This window comes from Eumetopias jubatus, unplaced genomic scaffold (assembly GCF_037043125.1).
Source record: "Eumetopias jubatus isolate StellerSeaLion01/CBP00866 unplaced genomic scaffold, mEumJub1_p1.0 scaffold_2, whole genome shotgun sequence".
Lineage (NCBI taxonomy): Eukaryota > Metazoa > Chordata > Mammalia > Carnivora > Otariidae > Eumetopias > Eumetopias jubatus.
In genome coordinates this window covers 143,227,125-143,245,596 of record NW_028274808.1, presented here as the reverse complement: position 1 = coordinate 143,245,596, position 18,472 = coordinate 143,227,125, and the positions used below count along the sequence as shown (strand labels likewise).

At 39.9% G+C, this 18,472-nt stretch overlaps 1 protein-coding gene across 1 annotated transcript; it reads right to left on the bottom strand.

Moving 5' to 3' along the window:
- Nucleotides 1–1,783: 1,783 nt before the first annotated feature.
- BTC (betacellulin) lies at nucleotides 1,784–17,970 on the bottom strand. The gene is made up of 5 exons (XM_028100514.2): nucleotides 17,934–17,970; nucleotides 17,603–17,701; nucleotides 9,416–9,533; nucleotides 4,098–4,244; nucleotides 1,784–1,892 (listed from the first exon to the last, which is right to left on the bottom strand). Exons 1-5 carry the CDS (start codon nucleotides 17,968–17,970, stop codon nucleotides 1,784–1,786), a joined length of 510 nt encoding a protein of 169 aa, XP_027956315.2.
- Nucleotides 17,971–18,472: the final 502 nt, after the last annotated feature.

Sequence of the window (18,472 nt, the reverse complement as noted above, 5' to 3'; positions counted from 1 at the left end):
TACTTTAAATTCTTGGTCCATGTAAGTGCTGGGTAAATGGTAGCTTTATTATTAATTCAGTTTCTAAAATCTAAACTCCTTCCCAGTTTCCTTTTTTGTTTGACTAGTAATCCTGGTAAGAAAACTTTAAGTGGAAGTTGATTAAAATTTCTTAACTGAGTGCTTTTTCCCAATTACTGAACAATAATAAAATTATTTACTATTATAAAAATAGTAAAAAACACAGACTAACATTACAAATATAAAGTAAATATATCATTTAAAATTCATTTCTCCTGGCTATTTTCCTGAGACACATTCTGTCCATTTTCAAATGAGCAAGGCATTTTGCAGCTTGCCACCAGCCTGGAGGTAACTTCATAGCCTGTAGGAATAAGGAAAAAGACCGCAAGCTAGTTAAAAGAAATGTACTATACAAATTAAAAAAAAAAAGTTTAGAGCCAGCATTTTTGTCTTCAGTTCATTAATGATGAGTGTCATCCTGTAATAAGTTAGGAGAACATTATGATTTCTCGATAAATAGGTGCCATACCCCATGTACTTGCTGGGTGTTTCTGGAAAAGGAAATTCTTTCTACTGCTGGTGGAGCAATGAAAGTCACTGCTCTCTCTTGCTGGAGGTGAACAGGAAGCCTGTGGATCCTTGCTACTGCTGTGACTTTAGAGGAACTAGCCAAGGATGAAGCCAACTCTTGGATACACGAGCAGAAAAAGAGAAAAAATGTTTCCCGGTGTGGGAGCCTCTGGTTCACCCAAGTGTGCAGACTACCTTCCCTCTGGACTGCCAGTTCATGTGAGCCAAAACAAGTCCTTTGTTTTAAATCAGTCTGACTGGGTTTGCCACAATCACAGCCAAACTACCCCAGCTAGCTGATGGTACTAGCCATCTTCCATTTGCCCCTGGGAACCTTTCTCTGCTTACCACCCCCCACACTCTCCACTCCAGGAGGAGGGGGCTGACACATCACAACAGCTCCCTTGCCTCCCAGGTGCTGGTTGGGTTTGACTAATGGGAGGCACCTGTTGAAGACCTGAAGGCAGGAGGTGAGAAAGTCTGGGGTGTTTTTTCTGCCTTTCCTCCTCTTCCTTGTTTTGGTTCCAGCAGTGGCTACTTTCGTCCACAGATACAGCTCTTACAGAGTATAGGTCCTCTGGCGGCCAGCTTCTCAGTGCCAAAGTAACCTTCCCCAGCCCTTTCAGGCATGGGAGAGGGGCAGCCTCCTGCCAGTGTTAGACTCCAGGAGCCTTGAAGTTCCCGTGGGTTCCTCAACCCTGCCCTCCCAATCCCTCGTCAAAATCTCCTTGTTTGGATCCTGCTGGGATCCTAATTGATAGAACATTTAAAGAGCTTAGAACAGTGTTCGGCACAGGGTAAACGCTCAGTTAATGGGGTTATTATTTAAAACATGGTTATTGCTATTTTTTTTAATGTGAGATGTATAAACTAAAATACCTCTTCTTTGTGCCCCAAAATGAGGAAGAAAAAGTACAAACTAACCACCACAACCATGTAGAATTAGAAAGCAGGTTGATCTCAGCACACTAGAAAAAGTATATAAAAGTCCTCTTTCCACATGCCTCTCAATGTGGTAACACACAACAGAAAGATATGAGAAAGTCTTTTATTTGGCTTCAGATTCTATGAAAAAAAGTAATTTACTTTTAGATGTTTTGAAGCACAATCAAATTCCAATCACTGATTTACTAGATAAAGTTAAGCCCCATTTCACCAGGTAACTGTCACCTGAAGAGCATCCCATCTACCAAGTTCATCACACTCACCATTAAGCAATACTAGTCTCTTGAATATCTTCATTTATTGGAGTTACATCTTTACCCAGAGTTTCCATTTCTTCTTCCTTCTTCCTTCTTTTACGACGCTTCCGAAGAGGGCTAGGAAAACAAGGTGTCAGACATTGGTATGGGCCTGTTAGTTCATGTGAACACTAAATCGACCATCAAGAGGGCCTATGATCTTATTTCTAAATGGTTAAAAGTTTGTAGGTTCCTTTTTTTCTTAAATATGTTAGGTTCTCTCTTAACCTATCTCTTTCCCCAGGCTCAAATGATAGCCACAGTAGGCCAACGTAATGAATAGAGTAGAGTTACTTAAATAGAAAGAATATGGTACCTGGGTGTTGATGAAGCTTGTTTAGCACAAGAAAAATTTTCAGAACAAGTTATTTTATAAAACTGACAAATAAGCATTGTTTAGTGTGTGAATAAGAAATAGTACAAATTGGAAACAGACATAAGAAAATCAAGAGAGTGAGGGTAGCCTATGGCTATGTTAATTAAGCTTATAGATACATTAAACAAAGTGTTAGATACTCTGGACAGAAGTCCAGTTTCTTAAAGTTTAATTCAAAATTGATGTGATAAAATAGGCCATTTCTCAGCTCTACCCCAAAACTGGTGTTATAAAAACCCCTTTTTGCCATAACGCAGGTAAAAAAATTTTTAAATATCTTTCCATTTTATAGCTACAAGGAATCTTACAGATTATCTGGTTTAATCATCCTGTTTTATAGAAAATAAAATGCCAGTTTAAGGATGTCGGTTAAACATCTGCCTTCAGGTCATGATCCTGCAGTCCCAGGATCGAGTCCCACATCTGGCTCCCTGCTCAGCGGGGAGTCTGCTTCTCCCTCTGTCCCTCCCCCCTCTCATGTTCACTCTCATTCTCTGTCAACTAAATAAATAAATAGATCTTAAAAAAAAAATAAAGATGTTAAGAAGTTCGTCCAAGGTCTCAAAGATACCTAATAGCAGAGCTGGGATAAAAATAAAAGATTTTAGACTTCTGGTAGCTACACTAAAGTTTTTTTGTGAAGAAAGGAGTCATGAGACATCCTGTTTGGGTGTGTACAGTAGCCCAAAAGTGATTGCAGCAGATTAGCTTCTCAGGGCAATGATATAGCACTTTATATATTTTTAAAAGATTTTATTTTTTCATTTGACAGAGAGAGAGAGGGAGAGCACAAGCAAGGGGAGCGGCAGGCAGAGGTAGAGGGAGAAGCAGGCTCCCTGCTGCCGAGGAGCTCGATCCCAGGAATCCGGGATCATGACCTGAGCAGAAGGCAGACGCTTAACAGACTGAGCCACCCAGGCGCCCCCAAAATATAGCACTTTAAAAAATGGCGGTTTACCATATTCTGTTGGAGTCCTGGTCTGATACAAATTTGTATTTTTTTTATTTTTATTTTTGATACAAATTTTTATAGCTTTACAAAAGAAATTAACTTAAGAATTGTACCAAAACACTCCGTCTCAGAGAAAAAAAAAATCAAGGGGTTTCTTGATTCTCAAAGTTGTGGTACGCAATGAAAAGGAAAAACAGGGTAATCATCTTTTGTAAATAAAATCCATTATTTTATTGTGGCCGGGGGGGGGAATGTTTTTGTGTGTCTGTTTCTACCTTCCTAAGTTACTGTGTCATGGTACAATTCAAGATAATAAAAGTCTTGTTGAGCCTAATAACAAACCCACATAAAATATGACTGACTTCAAGACTCCATAATTGGCTTTTTTTATTAAGATATAATTGACATAGGACATTGTATTAGTTTTGGTATACAACGGAATTATTCGATATATGTATATACTGCAAAATGATCACCAAAGTAAGGATAGTTAACATTGGTCAGCATACATAGTTATAAAATTTTTCTTTCTTGTGATGAGAACTTTTAAGATCTTCTCTCTTAGCAACTTGCAAATATACAATCGAGTATTGTTATCTACAGTTGCTACAACATACGTCACATCCCCCGGGACTTACTTATCTTACAGCTGGAAGTTTATACCTTTGATCACCTTCACACTTTTTGTCCACCTTCTTTTTTTTAATCAAGAGATTTATGCATATTTTATTTTTAATTATAATAATTATGCCCAGTAAAATGACACAAACTATGCATCATGTGTTTTATTGTAAATAGATACTTCAATAAAAGTGATGGCAGACCTCAAAAAGTGATTTATTTAAATCATAGCAAAAAGGAAAGAAGAAAGAGGGAGGAAGGAAGGAAAGAAGAAAAGAAACAGCAAAATACAATTTCTCAGATTTACTTAAAATTAAATTTAAAAAATACTTACTGACAGCATGTGCAGACACCGACCACCAAAATGATAAAAATGACCATAACTGCTATCAGACAAATCACCAAAATCTGCCCTCTATCTCCTCTGAGGTAAAACAAGTCAACTCTCTCACATCTCGCCCCAGTGTAGCCTTCATCACAGCTGGAAAAATAAGACAACAGGGTTAATAGTGCAAGACTTTGAAGAATCTCTACTATTTCTTGTTTGAAGAAACTAATATTGTTGTCATTAACTGGAATTAATAGAAGGTGCAGTTCCTTTAAAAAAATTTTTTTTCCAATTAAGCTGAATACCCCTGTGTTCACAAATAATTTCACTTTCTTTGCTTTGCTGAAAACCTGTCATCACTTGAACAGCAACAATATGGCTAACATAAATAAGCAGAGATGATGGCAATTTACTAAAACTTAGTTTAAAATTTTAGATTCCGAGCTTGAAAGAGAGGGGATAGTAAAATTCCCTCCGCAGCCTTCCCAAGCACGTAAATAGCAGCATGACAAGGAATTCAAAATCCCCAGGACTTCCCATTTCATTGTAGGGCACCCAACATGCCCAAGTTCTCTTGCTACAAATTATTTAAAAATTACACTACTTTTTTTAAAATTTTATTTTATTATGTTATGTTAATCACCATACATTACATCATTAGTTTTTGATGTAGTGTTCCATGATTCATTGTTTGCGTATAACACCCAGTGCTCCATTCAATACATACCCTCCTTAATACCCATCACCAGGCTTTATATGATCCAACATTGTAATGTGTGTGGAAGTTCATAGACCAATGCCTAACACATAGAAAGCTCCATAAATGTGATTCAACAGGATTTCTCTCTCTCTCTCAACTTCCACCCACCAATTCTGATTCTGCTACTCGAAGTGGCCACACAGGACGTGATGCTCCTCCATTCACCACCTCTCCAACCACATGCTCCCAAAACACAGTAAGTCTTGTCCTCTCCAGCTCCTTTATCTGATGCTCAAGAGTCCATTGTCAGATGTGTACACCATGCCTTCCACTGTCCTGTAAGTGGCCCCTTTCTCCATGGCCCTCATAAAGTGCAGCAACCAGACAGCAACAAATGCCCAAGGGGGACATTCACTTTCCTCAGTCTCTCAACTCTTTATCAACACAGCCTTAGGATTTACCTCAACACAGCAGGTTCTCTTTGGCCCAGCCAAGGCCTGTCTGAGCAACGCTCAACAAGTTAAAAGCTCAGTGATTTGGAGACTATCCATAGTATTCTCTGCTTCAAAGGTATGTAAGAAGTTTGTCTGAGGACACTTCAAAAGTGAAAACATGTTGTGACATCAGTACCTTTGCATTAGCAAGTATTTGCCCTTTCGACCCCTCAGACTCGTTCAAAACAAAAGAGATACTGGTCACATATTTAATTATATAAATCTCAAAAAGATGAAATTCTACTTCTTAAAAAGATTTCTCTGTAACCTTGGTTGTTTTTTTTGTTTGTTTTTTGTTTTGTTTTGTTTTGTTCTGTTTTTATTTTTTAAAGAAAGGATCTATTTGCCAGGCCATTCTATAGGTTATGTTTGACAGGAGCAAGCATTTAATTCCCATAAAGCCTATCTTGCACAAGTAAGGAGATCCCTTAATGCCAACATTATAACTGATATAATGCTTGAAACAACAACAAAAAAACTAGCTTGGTCACAACCATCAACTGAAAGGTGATGCTCAATGCAAGACAAAGAGAAAAGATATCTAATGGCGTCTATTGCAAAAGGACCCCAAGGATATATGAGGGAAAATTGCTTCCTGCAAGATAGCTAGCCATCTTTGTCACAAGGTCAGGATCACAAGAAGAGAGCTTAGAAATATCTTGAAATATCAAAAGTCTCTTGCACATAGGACTGGAGCTGGAGGGGAAAATCACATTTAATTGTATGTGTGGGAGGGAGATTTTTTAAAGAGTTTTTTTTTTTTAAGGTCATAATTGAAATCTTACAAATATAGTCTCTTCCAATTAGCTCGTTTCTCTAACAAATTTACTGAATAAGGAATTTTTAAACAATAACTTTGCCTATAAAATATACAGCCCTTACTTGCTGCTCTTTTAGAATGTTTTTCTAACGATAAGTTCTGGGTTCAGTGGCGTAACCATGCTTTAATTGAATTTCTCAGTAAGCAGTACTTCTTGCAAGCTATAACCTAATAAAGTCATGCTAGAAGGTCAAACCTTTCCATAGCCCGTTATATAGTGGCTCTCATGCTAGTTCCCTTCTCAGCAAACCAATAACATATCAGCTAATGGTCATTTCAACGGGAGAGGAAGAGATCAAGAGGGCCAGATCCTAGTAGATGTTTATTAAATGCTGAATAATTGAATAAATGAGTTTTTATTTGATAAGCATCCTATAAAATGTAAAATAATTTTTAAAGATGCCCATGACCCTTCAGGACTCTGACAAATCAGATTTGGGATCACTATTCTGAAATAATCAGCAGACACTATTATAAGAGATTTGTAACTATTAACTCAATTGATCCTTATAACATCATTTGAGATAGGTGCCATTATTAACCCATTCTACAGATGGAAAAACAGCGGTATAGAGAAATTAAGTGAGTGGGGCTGGGATTCAAACACAGGAAGTTTGACTCTCAAGTTTATGCCCCAAGCACACACAACACTGCTTAAATGAGCTGTGCTGCATAAATAAATAAATAAAAAGTATGTGTCTAGAAACAAATCATCCCCATTCCGAGAAAATACTGAGAAGACTAAGGGGATTTGAGTTATTGGAAACACACTTTTTTTTTTTAATGTAAAAAGCAGGAGTCTTCAACTCCTGTAATTCAAAGCAAAAGGGGATACCTCTGGTTTTTCAGGGTAGCAGAGTTACCCATGGCAAGAGAGTTTTGCCTGAATCTATGCTATGCCACGTCACCCAAAAGTTCAAGCCCAAGTCAAACATGTCCCACTCATCTCAGCAGTACAATTTATGGACCATCTACTCTGTGCTGGCTACTATAATAAAAATTTTTGCTTAACATAATGCTTTATTTTCAACACTTGAGAGGGAAATATTACTATCCCCTTTTAGAGGCTCAGGGAAGGTAATTGGCCCACTGTTAGCAGTGCTTATAACTGGTGCAAAGTCTTAACTCAAGTCTATCTGACTCCAAAATCTGTGTCCTGACTACTATGCTCTTCGGCTTCCCATTGGTTCTGTAGCATTTTACCACTAAGAAGCTATTCCTGGCCCACAGGCAGGCCTTGGTTTTGACAGTTAGCATAGCATTAGATGGACCATGCTAGAGGGGCTTATTGACTTATTCACCAGTCATTTCCTGAACACTTATTAAATTCTGGCCCTGTACTTGGCACCAGAACACAAAAAATGAATAAGCCACGAGACCCACCTTTAGGTGCTCACAGACACAGAAGGGTGACTCAAGGAAACCAACAGCTATGCTTCAGAGGAAAAGAATTTGCATAGGAGGGTGACTGGATCTCAGAGAAAGGACATTTAACACACCTGAGTGTGTGTCCAAGAAGAGGGAAGTCAGTGCCAAAGCAGGGGTCCAGGAGGAGCTGATGTCTGAGTTGCAACTAAAACATCAGTAACAATAAACTTTCCGGACTGTGGGAGCTTGTGTGATAAAGCATGAAAAGGAATGTAGGATTTCAGAGGAACATCTGGGCACACAGTGAGAGATATGACTAAAAGGGTGAGCCAGGATCAGAGGAGCTTACGGAGGCCATAGAAATGAGTTTTAACCGCACGCTGAAGGGGACAAGCTGTGTATTGATCTTAGGCAGGTAGTTTACATATAGTGGTTTTCATTTTAGAAGGCAGCAGTATTAAAAAACAATAAATCAGCAGACATAGGGACAAGTTAGAAAAATGTACTGGGTTAAAGGGCATTAATATTTTAAAACTCAGGGCACCTGGGTGGCTTAGTTGGTTAAGTGTCCGACTCTTGATTTCGACTCAGGTCATGATCTCAGGGTCATGAGATGGAGCCCCGGGTGGGGCTATGCGCTGGGTGTGGAGCCTGATTAAAATTCTCAATTCTCGTGGCGCCTGGGTGGCTCAGTCGTTAAGCATCTGCCTTCGGCTCAGGTCACGTTCCCAGGGTCCTGGGATCCAGCCCCACATCAGGCTCCCTGCTCAGTGGGGAGCCTGCTTCTCCCTCTCCCTCTGCTGCTCCCCCTGCTTGTGCTCTCTCTCTCACCAGCTCTCTCTCTCTGTGTCAAATAAGTAAAATAAAAAAAAATATATATTCTCAATTCTCCCCCCTAAACCGCCATGCTTGCATGAGCATGCACACCCTCTCTCTCGCTCTAAAAAAAATAATAATAATAAAATAAATATTTTTAAAACTCAAAATATTCTCCTAAGCCAGTGGGCAATTAGAGGAAATAAAAAAAAATCAGCTCTTTTCTTTCCCAAAACACACACATTTTTTTATTTCCTTACATTAGCAATTCTTATGCCCCTCTAAGTATTATCCAGTATATTTATTTTTTAATTAGATTTAATTATAATTAAATTTTGATGAAGTCCATGGCCCTTAAATGTCCACTAAATTAGGATTTGGAATCTCTGTTTTGAGACACTTATAAAAAAATTGTATACTGGGGGAACGACACATAAAAACATAAACATTCTATAAACTTTAGGTCAAAATTATACTTAAAAAATCACCTTGCTCATCCATCAGGAGAGGTCTCAGAGAGAGGGACATCTCTTTAGAAGAAAACAAATATTTTTTAAATGCAAAAAGATTGTCTGTGCCTGAACAAAATTAAACTTGGACTCAATCTCCGAAGAGGTGGAAAGAGCACTTTTCTTCCAATCCCCTTCATAATAAACAGGCTTTGCAAATCTCTGCTTATAAACAGACTCATTTCCTTGCACTTCATTGACACCTGCAAAAGTAGCTTTTAATGTGGCAGAAAACCCTCCATATTTACATTAACTACAAACCACTTCACACATGACGGAAGAATTCGCTTCCATTCGAACCACCCAGGAGATTAATGGAGCCAAAAAGCATGCTTCACACCTAACAGAAAGTTCTGCTTGCGGAAAGCAGCAGAGGACACAGCCTGCGAGCAGACCTGGGCTCTGGCAGGCTCCCATTTCAGGAGGAAAGTGGGCGTCCGTTTCTCCATAAGCAGCTGCCCAACGGCCCCCGAAGCAAGTGCCCGGGACAGGCCCAAGGGAACGGAGGGGGTTCCAGGAACCAGGGGCTTGGTTAGTCCAGACTTTCCAGTCCTGCCAAGTCCCAGGTCGGCACCGTTGTGCACCCCTCTGCCTGCTGGCCGGAGCGCTCCACTTACACGCAGGACGGCGTCTGCTCGGCCACCACGAAGCGACATCGCCCTTTGATGCAGTAGTGCTTGTATTGCTTGGGGCACCGCGAGAAGTGGCCTCTCCGCCTGGCTTGCGTGGTGGTGGCTGCCAAGTGAGAAAAAGCCCCATCAGTCCACTCCAGATACACATCGGTGCCTAGAATCCTGTTCCTCTCTTTGCTGCGGTTTTTCCTATAGAACATACTCCAATTTCTCGATTCTCCTTCTCTCCACCCTGGGATAAAAGCCAGAGTTTTGTGGTCCCCAAATAGCTCTAAAGATAGGGTCTTGGGGATCCTGGTGGGAATGTTGCTAATTTTAATTAAGATTTGTGTCCAGCCTACCTCTCAGAAACCTTGGTGTTGCTTAAAGGGTGAAGCATAGTTGCAGTGAGAGAAGACTACACTTTCTGGGAAGGTTATCAGAGCCTTTTACTCTTCATTCAAAAAATAACTCTTTTTTCTTTTCTTTTCCTTTCCTTTCTTTTCCTTTCCTTTGCTTCTTTCCTTAAACATGCACATAACACTTACCAAGTGCTGGATACTGGTCATATACTTTATATATATTACTATATAGTAACTTGATGCTTATAACAGCCCTGTGAGGTAAGCATCATTCTAATCTCCCATTTATGGGTGAACAAAGAACAACACATGGAGGCTAAGTCACCTTCCAAGATCACACAGCTAGTAAGTGGCAGAAGCAAGACTCAGACGCAGTGGGTCTTGCCCTGGAGTCCATGACTGTCCTACTGTGGCGCTGGGCCAAGCCAGGTGTTCAGCAGGGAGCTGTCATCTGCTCTCAACCTGCTGCACCCAGTCGTGCTTGCCTGAAGGAGAGATTCTCCCTCGCAGCTAACCCCTGAATGGTTTCTCTTGCCCTGAAGAAAGGAAAATCCTGGAAGCTTCATATCCAGGATTTTGATCCTGCTTGGACTTCCTTGTCTTACCTTTTAGAGTTTTCATTGCCTAATTTTTTAACTGGGGATAGAAATATGTAACAATTTCTCCCTTGCTTACATGTAGAAGGTTTTAATAAATAAGGATTGACAAGAGAAACAGTACAGAGATACGGACTTGCTGTTCCATGTGCTGATCCACACCAGACATGTGCCCACACCCAGAGACTACAGCTAACTAGCCAGCTCCGGCCAAGGTTTGGACTTCCCCACATTCGTGGTGTGGCCAACAGTGTACAGGACTCAGACACCTGTGGAGCCAGAAAGACCACGATGTTCACTTCAGAAGGGCGTTTCACACGAGGTTTAGTATGGCACCGGGCATCCCAATGACCTGGATAGTAATGACTCCGAAAACGTCTTAATTAATACGATAAAATGAGTATATATAATTGCCCAGGGCCACCAAGGAGAGGAATTGCCAAGAACTTCGGATGATCTATACACAGCAAATTCCTGTAATGCCAGGTCACAAAGTTTCAGGGGGTGGCAGAATTTTGCTGAGGAACTGGCTGACCTGGTTTGGGTTGGTGACTTGATTACCAGCTATGCTGACAGTTTGTGCATGCCAACATATGCTCCCATGCATGCCAATCAATGCGGTTCTTACTGAAATTTCTTCCAGAAATAACTGCAAAGTGTCTTAAAAACAAAGATCTGTATGTTTTGACAAATAAACTTATCAGTCAACTTTCATTCGTACCTGCTATTTCCAGAGTCCTGTAGTAAGCCCTGGGAAACATCAGAAGAGTAAAGCATATCTTGTCTATCTAAATTGGTACAACAGAACACATTAAAGATGATAATAAACAACCCATCGATAAGAACAGCCATAGTAACCACATAAACAGTTGTGGCATGCTGGAAACAGTGGAAAGAAAGAAGACCAGATTAGGAGGAAGGAAATCAGTGTTTTTAGCTCTGCCTTTCCTTAGCTGCATGGTCTGGGCAAGCTTACGAAGCGGTCTGCGCCTCAGTTTCCCTACCTGTATACTGAAGATGATAGCATCTGCCTTAGAGGGCTGTTATGGAGCTCAAATAAGAACTCACGTGGATGTTCTTAGCAGAGGACCCCGGACAATCAAGTCCTCAGTAACTGAGTTGATGCTAGAATCTTGAAAATCTTGGAAATTCTAAGAGAAATCTTGTATCATTACAAAGAGTGCTTATCTAATGAAAGAAAATGTTCTGGAAAATACGGATTTTTTTTTTTTTTAAGAGGAGGTAAGCAAGCTATTCAGTTGTGAAGGATGTTAGGAGCAAAAGCTCAGGGTCAGGAATACGCAAGCCTGATCATGCAGCGGGTAGGAAGCAGATTTAATGGAGATGTAAGGGGACCTGGTGGGGAGCAGCCGAGGACGGCTGTGAATGGAAGTTCGAAACCTCAAATGTCAGTAGGCTGAGGTGTTTACACTTGAAATACAGGGCAAGGGAGAGGTGAAGAAAGTTCTTATGGATTACATTAAATGGTATATGTAAGAGCTACGCTTTTTGAGTTTAAAATTGTATCAGTGTATTAGGTAGAAAGCTGCTGATTGGATTAGAGTAGGAAGAGGCTGGGAGCAAGGAGAAAACCATTGGCTGAGCCATGCAAACATACGTGACGTGGGCCTGCAGCAGGGACACGGAGGTCTAGGAGATGAATTTAGGAAGCAAGAAGACTTAGTGACAGATCTGCTGTGCTCCAGAAAGGTCCTTCCTACTTTGCAAAGCATCCCTGACTTTAAGCATAAGCCATATGGCTCTGTATCCTGAGCTTTAGTACTTCCTCTAGTTGTTAGGCCCCTTTAAATGTAGCCAGCCTTTTAATAAACACCATGCAGAGCGAGATACCAGAAAGTGCCTTGACCAGCAGCTGCTGGTTGCAGTGACTTGACCGGCCTCAGCCGGTCCAAGCAGCACAGACCCGTGCCAAGGAAATGGTTGCCAGGCGCTGTTTGGATCATTCACAGAGCTCTCTCCTTTGCCAAATAAACATGATCTTAAATATTCCCAGAATTATTTGGATTTAAAAACCCTTCCATGGCACCAAGCAGAAAATATCCAGTGATTTCTCTATGGAACTTTAAAAACTGGAGAAAAATTCATCACACATACTGTGCCGCCCTCCCCCCACCTCCCCAAACAGATGGGATCATCTCTTCTCTCTGATGGAAATGAGAAGGCTTATCAGCATACTCCCTTTCAAAACGCACCTTTGATTCCAGTTCTCTTCATCTATTATTCATCAAGGTCACATTATCTGAAAATTGAACAACTGTGAAATCTAACATTTTCTGCCTATCATGAGACCTGATGACATAGGGCAAGGGATGGCAAGACCTACCTTTCCATTCCAGAGATGTTTATCAAGAAGGAAAAGTTAATCCTATGACAAAAGAATGATTCGTCCCATGTATTGTTTCTTTGTTGAGAAACGAATGACCTGGTCTTGAAAACCTAACACGAAAATTCCCCTGATACCGGGGTGGTGGAACCTAATTGATCTTTTTTCCCTCCTACCTTACTCTTTTCCAACCCACGTTCCCAAAACCAAAACATTCTCTGGGAGTGAGAGAATGTCCCACAGAATTGCACCGTAAAACTACAACAGAAACTCCTAAGCGGATGGGCACCACAAGTAACGTATTTCAATCTCTTCTTGAGATGCCATATTCCAAAGATTCTAAAGCCAATTAGATAAGGAACTACGAGGGTTCCTGTAGGTAGGTGTATGACAACATCTAATTCTAAGTAAGAACATCTTTCTTCGATCATATGGGCAAATAGACAAGAAGTGGTCACCTTCCTTGGATCATATGAATAGTTAGATGAGATGTGATAGATTCGCTTGGGTCAAACTTAAGTGGAGGAATAGACCACACACTCAAATGACTTAGTTTAAGTATGGAATTTTTCTCAGTTTGATGGCTGCTTTGATTAAAGAGCACAGTTCCCTGATCTTTCTTGTACACGATTCTTATTCTCAAACCCAAACAGGCCTTGTGATGCTTTATGTTTAAAACTCCTCAGAATTTATACATTAGCTTTATTTTTCATAAAACATTCACTTAGTTCTTCCAGTTGTGCTCATTACAAATCTATTTGATGATCTTATAAATAATATTAATATCAGTAGTTCTTCTAAAATCAACTTGAAGTGTAAAATATTTTATGTAGTTCTCCTTACAGTGTGTTAACCTCATAGTATCTCTAACCCCCTAGTTAAATACATAGTTAAATCTCTGTGCAAGAGATTTAAAAGGAGGGCCTAAATTTTGAGATAAAAAGTCTCAACAGTGTTAACAAGAGAGAAGGAGTAAAACAAATACCTATAGATTTTTCTTCCCACATAGATATCTGACCTCAAAAAAGGAGCAGCTAATGCACAGAAAAGTTTAAGTGGTCACAGTTTAAGTTTGCAGAGAAGTTTCTGCCTAGTCTATGATGTAGAGGCTAAGACTTTAACCTCTAGTCCTTGGCTTCCTGACAACTTCCCAGTAGGAGTTTCCTCCTTTAACAACCTTCTTAAAACAGGAGATGAGGAAGAAAGTTTTATATTTTCTAAGTTAATTTTCCTTCTTATCTTGCCTGCTATCTCCCTGAGATGGGGGAATATAAATTCACACCGTCCTTGAAGAAGTACAAAATTTGAAAATCTCTCTTAGCTGAGGATTCCCATTTGTGTTACATCCAATGCCATTTCCTACAGAAATGGAAAAGAGTTGGTGACGCCAGGAAAAGAAAAATAGATCTCACAGATGTACTTGCTAACGCTCCAGTGTTACTAGAATATGCTTAGGCAGGAGGCTAATCAGAACAGATCTGCATGTCTTTTAACCAGGAGGACTAGGCCAGTGATTTCTCAGCTTACAGGAGTGGGTCCTCACTTACAGCTGCCCTTTTCATTCTATCCCTTTAAAGGAAGAAAAAAGAATTTAGTGTTGATGTGTAAGTGTATTTGCATGTTTAAAATTATTCACAGCTAGGGGGGCAGACAAACAAAAATGAACAGGAAGAGAACTTGTATTTCTTTAGCTTTTCAAGAGAGCAAGCTATGGGATTCTGGTATATATAATGCCTCCTTTGCTCCATCTCCTTTGCTGGTTCTTTTCCATATCCTCCAGCCTCTAAATTTTGCAATGCATTGGGACTCAGTGCTTTCTCATCTCTTCTCTCTACACTCCCTTTCTGGGCATTTCCTGGCTTTGAACGCCTTCATGGTAACAATCTCAAATTTATGTTTCCATCCCAGATCTCTTCCTTCAATGTCTAAGAGTCCAATGAACATCTCCACTTGGTTGTCTAACTGGCATTTGAAATTAACACTACCCAAATGGAACACCTGATTTCCCCCCTCAAATCTGGTCTTTCCTCATCTCAGTAAATGACAACTACATTATTTCTGTGATTCAGGTCAAATATCTTGGAGTCACTTTGACTTCTTTCTCTTTTACTCTACATCCAATTCATCAGAAAATTCTATTGGTTGTATTCAAAATATACGCAGAATCATCCCTCCATCTCTACTCCCTTGGTCTAAGCCTGATATTTCTCTCTAGACAGGAAGTAGTCTCCATGGCAACAACTTCTAACTAGTCTCCCTGCTTCTGTCTGTCCCCTCTTAACTGTCTCATTGCACACAGACACCATTTTGCTATTGAAACTCAAAGCTGAAGGTTTTATAATCCCCAGCAAGGCTCTACATGACATTACCCATTACCTCTCTTTCTCCATTACCTCTCCGGCCTCATCTTTGACTATGTTGTTCATTGTTGCATCCGGAGTACCTGGAACAGGGCCTGCTGCATTGCAGGTACACAGAAGTATTGGTAGGAATGAATACATTCCTTACTCAAGGCAGAAAAGGACAAACGAAAAATGAAATGCTAAGAGATTGGGGTTAGTTGAAAATAAAATTATAAAGTCATTTAGAAACCAGAACAACTCGTAAAGATCATCTGATTCACTTTTTCATCTTACAGGTTGCAAACTGATGTCTAAAAGCTTAAGTGACTTGCCCAAGGTCACGCAGTCAATAAAGACAATATGCTCCTGCTCCACATTAATTCCTTTTCAAGAACAGTTTGTCCCTTTTGGGCTTTACTTTCAAGGATTATTTTTCAGAATTTCCTTTGCATATTCAGCATTGTGATCTTCCCACATGATTCTAGCAGTTTAGCATGGTGATTAACAATAATTCTGGAGCCAGTCTCTCCAAATTCTTGTCAGGCTACTCCATCTACTGTGTGACCTTAAACAAGCTAACAATCTTCTGCATGGGAAAGAAACAATTAATAGACTGAAAAGGGAACCTATAGCTGCTATGGGAAATATTATGGAGTTTTCTAAAAAAAAAACAAAAAAACAAAAAAAAACACCTGAAAAACAGAACTACTGTACGATCCTGCAATCCAACCTCTAAGTATTTATCCAAAAGAATTGAAATCAGAATCTCAAAGAGATACTCACACTCCCATGTTTATTGCAGTACTATACACAATAGCCAAGATGTGGAAACAACCTAAATATCCATCAACACATGAATGGATGAAGAAAATGTGGTTTATTCAAACAATGGAATATTATTCAGCCTTAAAAAAAGCAGGAACTCTAGCCATCTGCAACAACACGGATGGACCTTGAGAGCATTATGCTAAGGGAAGTAAGCCAGTTATAGAAGAATGAACACATGATTCTACTTTAAAAAGCTATCTAAATAGCCAAATCCACAGAAGCTGAGAGTAGAATGGTGGTTGTCAGGGATTGGGGGGTGGAAGTATGGGGGGAATGAGGAGTTGTTGTTTAATGGGTATAAAGTTTGGGTTATGCAAGATGAATAATTTCTAGAGATGTACTGTACAACATCCTGCCTATAGTTAACAATCTTATACTGTACACTTGAAGTTTTGTTAAAAGGGTAGATTCCATGTTTAAATATTCTTACTAAAATAAAAAAAAAATAGGCAACACATTTAGGATAATGATGAAGCAGGTTTTTTAACACTGTCAATCACTGGATGATGGAATAATCCCCCAAAGGAAATGTGAAAATGCCATCATTGAAGATATTCAAAACTCAGCTGAAGAAAAGCACACAACCACATAAAATTGGCCTTGTTCTTCCCTCTACATGAGTGACAAGACCCACACAAGCATGACCTAAGACACCAATGGATTCCACAGCCTGTGGGCACTTTCCAGACCACCTACTAGTATGAGGGAAGAAAGAGGAAGACTGGGCTGGAACTGATGACTCACATCAGGACAACTTGCTCAGCATGTTCCTGGCTCAGTTATGACTTCTCCGGGGTGCTAGGAAAGGCGCACTTAACACCAAGTCACTGCCCTCTCAGCTCCAAAGTTTCCAGGGAATATAGGAGGCTCTCTCCAACCTACTTTTAGAATTGGCCTGTGTTTTGTTTTGAATCAGAAACAACCCCTGTAGAAGACCGGACCATTCGATCTATAAAGGACAGACTGGGGTCAGTCAAACTATGGCCCAAGGGCCAAATCTGGCCCACAGCCTGTTTCTCTAAATAAAGTTTTATTGAAATACCTCTAATGCCATTCATTTGCAAAGTGTCTATGGCTGCTTTCGCAGTACAATGTCCAAGTTGAGTAGCTGTAAAAAGGCGGCATGGTCCACAAGACCTAAAATATTTATTATCTGACTCTAGATCAAGGCTCATCCCTACTTTGGACTAATAGCTTTGAGAATACTGAATCAAGCATCTCTAATGTAAAAATATATAAAAGTCATTGCCTTCCTCCCTTCTTTTAAGTGTGGAATAGAAAAAAAATAATTTGAATAGAATATGCCAACTTTTTATGAATCTCGTTGAAGATATTCTATGCTTGAGTCTGGAGGACACACCTGAGACACCTAAAATAGTGTCACTATTAAAAATGGAAGCACTGGAATCAGAAAGACCTGAGTGTGAATCCCAGATTTACAATTTACCTGCTCTGTAACCTTTGGCAATTTACTTAATCTTTCTGGGCTTCACCTTGAAATAAAGTCAAAAATACTATCCAGCTCAGAGGGCCCTTGTGAGGAGTGAAGGCATTACTGTACATACAGCACTTGGCAGAGAGCCTGGGATATTAGTATGTGCTCAAAAAACTACCTAGTTTTATGATTTCAAGAGTATTAAAAATTAAAATTAGGGAAATCAACTTTCCAAGATTGAACATGAGGCTGATAAAATACAAATGCATCACTTGTTAAGCATTACCTGCGCAATTTTCCCCAGGATCTCCACAGAGAAGGCCATCCTTTTCAGGACTCCTGGTTGAATTCCCATCTGCCACAACACAGTGGAGGATCACTAGACCTTAAAGTTCAAAACAGAACCAAAACAAGCATGAAAACTTGAAAATTTCCTCAATGCAAAGTACTCTACCAAAGTCATGACCCATTTATGAAAATAACAAGGCTGTGGTTTCCATTTCCAAGGCTATTCTCCCACAGCAAGGGGGAGTGGGGGTGGGTACACAGGCCAAGTTGGAGTCTAATTTTTTTAAGCTCAATGACAAAGACAGAATTTTCAAGCCAGCATCACTTACATGTAACTGTGCATCTTGAGTGAAGAGACTTGGCCATAGCTTGTGATGGAGACATCACAGAGGTGGACAAATAGAGAGAGTTCTCGGCCGATGCACAAATACACTGATGAATTTCCAGGGAGAATGGATGACAAACCCACGTGTAAATGTACTCTCTCCATTCCATACAGACGCAGTGTTTCTTGGGTATTGACTACTGTTTGTACTTCCTTCTCGGGATGTGTGAACTAGATATTCAATTTGTGGGAATTATTTGAAAACTGTAGCTTCCCTCAGCTAAGTATCCCTGTTGCCGAGAAGGACAGACATCATGGAAAGATATGGGGGTGAGAGGAATACTCTGTTGTGGTTAGAACAGTTTAAAATACAATGTGTAGTCCTTGTGTGGACCTGATTCAAACAAATCAACTGTAAAAAGTCACTAATGAGCTAATCTAAGAAATTTGACCCTGACTAAACATTAGATAATAATAAGGAACTGTTACAGATAATTTGAAGTGTCATAATCACACTGTGGTTCAGCTTAAAAAACAGAGTCC